Here is a 6,000-nt window from a genome sequence, read left to right as displayed (position 1 = left end):
GTAAGCATGCTTGTGCAGTATTTACAGTAGTTATAATGTTGATGTGATTTTCTTTATATCAAGCTTAAAAGAGTTCTACAATCTTCACACAATATATTTTTCTCAAGCAAGATAAATGTTTTGACCCATGAAGTGCTCTAGGAGATTGCCTTTGGATTTCATTGCATTATTTGCATCCACTTTTTTTTAGCCATGCCCTTATGGATTTAGTGTCTAGGTTTCACTTATACTTCCTTTAAAGGTGAATCATCTTTCTTCTCTAGATAGACACAGACCATCTATTTGAAAGTGCAAGCAAAGCAGTGAGTCACTAAAGAACAAATCCAGTTCCAGTAAGTGTCATGGCCACACTCAGGGTTATCGCGTTTGTGGAAAATCCAGGAATAACCATTAATTTGGGGTTTTAAAGTTTCCCATGCCTGGTCATTTTTCCTTTCTAAAATAGTTAAATAGTCTATTCTATTTTAGGATGAAACAGCAATTTTAAAGTTATAGGTCATTCACTGACAAATATGTATTCATTGGATTATTTTTAAGATAAGAGGTTGCAAACAGTTTATGTGCTACATTTAAAGAAACAAACTCAATTTAGTAATGTTCAACTTAATTAGTTTGTTTAAATCCAGCCCATTAATTGTTTGCAGCCACTTACCTTAAACAATTCTGAAAAACAATAAATAATTTTTTCAGTGTTGTCGGCTATACTACAGTTTTTATCTGTCGCTTTGGAGCGTTTCTCACAACACCTGTGCATTTCTGCACAACAGTTAATGCATTTTTCAAAACAATTACTACAAACTGCAAAACCAGCTGATAACCTGCAAAAGCGCGTCACTTGCTCAAAATGGATAGTTCATTCCTCAAAAGCAAGTATTCATGTCAATCAAAGTGTCAGTATCATCAAAATGAAAAGTCCTGACACCATTGTTTATGAACAAGATAGTCAAAAGGCTTTGTCATGTTTTCATTATGACAGTTTAAATGTAAATGTAAATGTACTTTGGACATTTTTTCAATGCAAAAAAAGTCAGATTTTGGTAAAACTTCGTGAAAATGAATAAACAAATCAAGATAGTACTATACACTATTAGCCATCCATTTGAAAACTACAGTAAAGTTAGACATCACTGTATTTAGTGAGTGTATGTAGTACAAGACACTGAATATGTATGTTTCACATTTTTACTGCATTTGCTCTTTACAATCATAATTTATTCACAGCATTGTGCAAAATAATAAACACACCCTTATTCACAACAAACATAAACTCCCTTTGGGTTGAACTGTGCACAACTGTACACAATATTGCAGTACATACTGTATTGGACCTGAACCTGCAACATACACAAGTCTGTAAATCATTCATCAAATTGTTTAATTTAAAAGACATTTTCAGGAAAATAAAGTTAAATTTTTTAAATATTTTTATAAAGTTTGCTTGACCGATTTTGACATCAAGTTCAACATTTTTGTATGTAATGACTCAAGTAATGAAATGAGGACTTTTAGTTTTATATAGAATGACTATTCAGCATTTACAAGTTTAGGTAATTTTGACTGACATGACATAAGCAAATGATAATGTTATAAATAGCAGAGAGTTGAATGAAAGCAATGGATGCATGTCCGAAAGCATTTGCAATTTGTTGAAAGGAATGAGAAACTGTTACTAGGATGTGCACAAATGACTAATTGTTTTGAGAAATGCATGACCTAATGTGCAAATGTAAATAGTGTTGTGAGAAATGCACCAAAGCGACTGAGAAAAACTGCTACAAAAAATAATGATAATAATAAATTAATCACACCAATGATTTACTGAAAACTGATAGACTGAAAACCAACGACCTCTCAAATAGCTTGTTTATTAAAGTGAATCAAAACTAAAGCATGACCACCGTAGTTCGAATGCCACATGATGAATGACTCATTTGAGTCAATTAAAACGTTCAACACAATAAGCGCAGCACGATTCCCAAATGAATTTGTGACTTTTTTTTATTTATTTATTTTTTTAGATAATACAATAAACAGTTGAAGTCAGAATTATTAGCCCCCCCTCTTTATTTATTTTCTTTCCCAATTTCTGTTTAACGGAGAGAAGATTTTTTTCAACACATTTCTAAAAATAATAGTTTTAATAACTCATTTCTAATAACTGATTTATTTTATCTTTGCCATGATGAAAGTAAATAATATTTCACTAAATACTCTTCTATACAGCTTAAAGTGACATTTAAAGGCTTAACTAGGTTAATTAAACCTTTAAATGTTTTTTTTTTTAATTCAAACTGCTTTTATTCTAGCCGAAATAAAATAAATAAAACTTTCTCCAGAAGATAAAATATTATCAGACATAATGTGAACATGTCCTTGCTCTGTTAAACGTAATCTGGGAAATATATATATATTTTATATATATATATATATATATATATATATATATATATATATATATATATATATATATATATATATATATATATATATATATATATATATATTTATTTTATTCATTATAATTCAAAAGGGGGCTGATAATTCTGACTTCAACTGTACTAACCATAATTTATAAGCTACCTTCATTAGCTATCTACTTACAAAATGAAAGTAAAAAACATATATTTGAAAAATTTAATGACTGACTAATAATAATAATAATCATATTATTATTATTATTATTAATAATAATAATGGTAGCACTTTACAGTAAGGTTGTATTAGTTAATGTTATTTAATGTATGTAATATGAGCAAACCATAAAGTAAAACATTTTAAAGGATTTGTTCTTACAGGATATTGTTCATTGTTAGTTAACTCATATTGTGCATTAACTAACATTAATAAGCATGGATTTGAAGATTAATAATTCATTAGTAAATGTTGAACATTGATTAATAAATGCTGCACAAGTATTGTTCATAGTTCATGATAGTAGATACACTGATGAAACATTGTTAAGTGTGACAACAACAACAACAATATAATAATAATAATAATAATAATAATAATAATAATAATAATAATAATGAAATTTGTAAATAAATTAGTTTACTACGTTGTTGTTTAGCGTTATGTTTTTAGCCTTATTATTTTATTTTTGGCTATTTATGTTACCATTGTGAAGAGTAAAACATCTTTGAAACGTTTGAAGGAATTTAATTTGCTCCAGTTATGCATAAATGCCTCCAGTTCCTTCTTTCCCTCATCAAAAGTAAAATATTACAAAACAATTAAAGCCGAATCGATGAAAATGAATCAGAACCATAAACACTCAAGGCTACCACGACGGGTCGATCACCCGGAAGTACGTGACATTGAATACGGCGCAGTCAATGAATACTTGGAGTAGTTAACTACTGTTTGAAGCCACAGACTAAAATAAGTACAGCACACACACTTCTCCATATTACTCTGGAAGCGTGTGATTGCCTCGCCTGCTGGAATGGCTCCATACCTGAACTCTTCATGCAAACCGCTGCTTCTGCTGTCTCTTTTTGGAGTTTGTTTCGCGAGATTTGAAAGATGTGAGTTATATTTACTTTATTCATTATGGTTATTTTAAAGTTGCTTTTAAAGTTGGAGGGAACATGCGACTTCATCAAGTATTTAGTTCGAAATGCATTGTATACCTGCTGTTTAAGAACTAAACTGCGTTCATTGTATTTCTGTATTTAAGTAATGCGAGGAATGGAAGTGTTATAATTTAATATATTTTCGGACCGGTCACAACTTAAGACTCGCAAACCCCACTATAGTTAAGGCTGAGTCTAATGACGTAATAATCACATTTTATACGTTTTTATTAGAGCTAAAGCTTCTTTGAGTGTAAAAGGTTAAAGTTATAGCTATATTAAATCACGCCTATTATTGTTGATATTGTAAGATTGCATTATATTTACTAGGCTTGTTATAGTACAAGCCCTGGGTGCTTGCTGGCTCAAAACTTTCAGCTGAACTTTGATTATTAAATCCAAAACAAACACAGGCTTTTTTGTCAACAAAGGCTGTTTTTACAACCACAGTTTCTCAGGGAAATTCAAGGATTGAAGGATTTAGGGGAATTACATTTCAATAAGCATTTTGTGCCTGTTGGCATAAACAAGGGGTTACGTATTTGGAAACCGCAATTCAATATTTGATTTGTTGTTAGGTGTTATCACAAATATTAGCCTATTTTCACATTATTTTTCTGTGACTCCAAAAATAATTATCTTTTTTTAATACAAATTTTAATACCTACTTTATAATAAAACTTGTTTTTTTATGCAGATTTTATATTCACAAATGTAAATTTTCAAATTGCGAACCAGTATTTAGCATTTATTAAAGAGATGATAAATTACTTACAATTCCAGATTCACCTTACTAGGAAGCAATCAAAACTTACAATTTGTACGACCTTTAATATGTATAATCTATTAAACCTCTAAATTGCTGTTATCTTCTTATTTTGCCCTTATCACTCTGTTTCTTTATTATATATCTTACTTCAGACAACTTATGGATATATATATATATATATATATATATATATATATATATATATATATATATATATATATACTGTAATACTGTAATATGTAATATATACTACATATATATATATATATATATATATATATATATATATATATATATATATATATATATATATATATATACATATATATATATTTTTTTTCTTTTTTCTTTTTTCTTCTCTATTATTTCTCTTGTTTCTCATTCTTTATAGGCACCATTGTAAATAATCTAATAATTATTATTGTAAATTATGTGTTCAAAATTTATCTTTCTTTTATACAATAAATGTTATTAGGTGTGTTTAATCTCTGCAATGCAAACAAATGGCCTGTGCCTTTTTTTGACCATATAGTTTCCCTATAGTTTTTATGCATTTTATTTATTTAATACTATTTAAAGAATCAGATCAGAGTAAAAAAAAAATACTAATAATTGTAAATGAGATACAGAGCTCAACATATAAGTACACCCCTCACAAATCTCTCATTTAAATGAACATTTTCTATAAGAAGCTTAACAATATTATATGTGTGCATATACACAGGGTGTGAATTATACAATGAAGTTCAAGGGGGTTAACTTTTTTGGCAATGTTAGTTTGGTTAATACTTGCTCCAATAATCAAATTTATATTTTTATTTAAATGACATCTAATTTAGTAATATGACATAATTAAGTTGTCTGTGTTTTGAGGGATATTTAGTGAAACACAACCACTGCTTAACTATTTCAGAGGTTACTGTAGGTAAAACTACCCTATGTATAATCTGACTTTACTAGAAAAGCGTCTTGTGATGCTATTATGTATGAATCCCTGGTATGAACCATTGCTGTTATCTGGTTGGTATGAACCATTATAGGGGTGGTCAAAAGTATATTTATATAAGAAAATGTCTCAATCAGGTTTTTTGGCCCTCTAGTCCGAGTCATTTGATTTTGAGTATCTACTGATATCAAAACCTGATGCGATACTTCTATATAACATAAAGAAGAGAATTAAGAAGAGAGAAGAAACCGATCTAGGATGTTCCTCATTTTTTATTTAATTCACCTTATTTTAACATTCAACAGCTCTGTTGACAAACAGAACACTTCTGTGAAGTAGCTTGAACAATCAAGTAATTGATAACATAAATTCACTTCACTTATATATATATAAACATAATAATATAAAAACAAATAGCACCTTAATCACCTTAAAATACCGGACAGGCAATCCCTAAGTTTACATATCTCACAGTTAACTATATGGCAATGTTGTCATCATCAACTTTAGAACTTCTTCAGACCACAGACATACTCGTGCTTTCTGCTTCAAGCTACTTCTGGGTTCTACTTTAACCAATAGCGTCTCTGCAACAAAGTGATGTCATGCAGCACACATTGCTGTTCATATCTCCTGATCATGAGGTAACGTCCGATTCCGATTAAGTCTGAAACTGTGTGATCGGGCCTGATTTCCAATCATGTGACCGG

The 6,000-nt window shown here is 29.4% G+C and overlaps 1 protein-coding gene and 1 long non-coding RNA gene across 4 annotated transcripts in view; one reads left to right on the top strand and one right to left on the bottom strand.

The window, feature by feature from the left end:
- LOC103911686 (uncharacterized) overlaps window positions 1-6,000 on the bottom strand; it is a 42,481-nt gene that overhangs the window by 12,775 nt on the left and 23,706 nt on the right. The window lies entirely within an intron of this gene.
- tfpia (tissue factor pathway inhibitor a) overlaps window positions 3,310-6,000 on the top strand; it is a 63,919-nt gene continuing 61,228 nt past the window's right edge. For both annotated transcript variants that reach the window (NM_182872.2, NM_001309803.1), the window contains exon 1: window positions 3,310-3,527. In NM_182872.2, coding sequence (NP_878292.2) covers window positions 3,446-3,527 — 82 coding nt within the window. In that variant the 5' untranslated portion in view covers window positions 3,310-3,445. The remainder of the gene's footprint in view (window positions 3,528-6,000) is intronic.

Source organism: Danio rerio, chromosome 9, assembly GCF_049306965.1.
Source record: "Danio rerio strain Tuebingen ecotype United States chromosome 9, GRCz12tu, whole genome shotgun sequence".
NCBI classification, from domain to species: Eukaryota; Metazoa; Chordata; class Actinopteri; order Cypriniformes; family Danionidae; genus Danio; species Danio rerio.
Note: the sequence above shows the minus strand (reverse complement) of the source record. Positions and strands in the feature narration are given on the sequence as shown.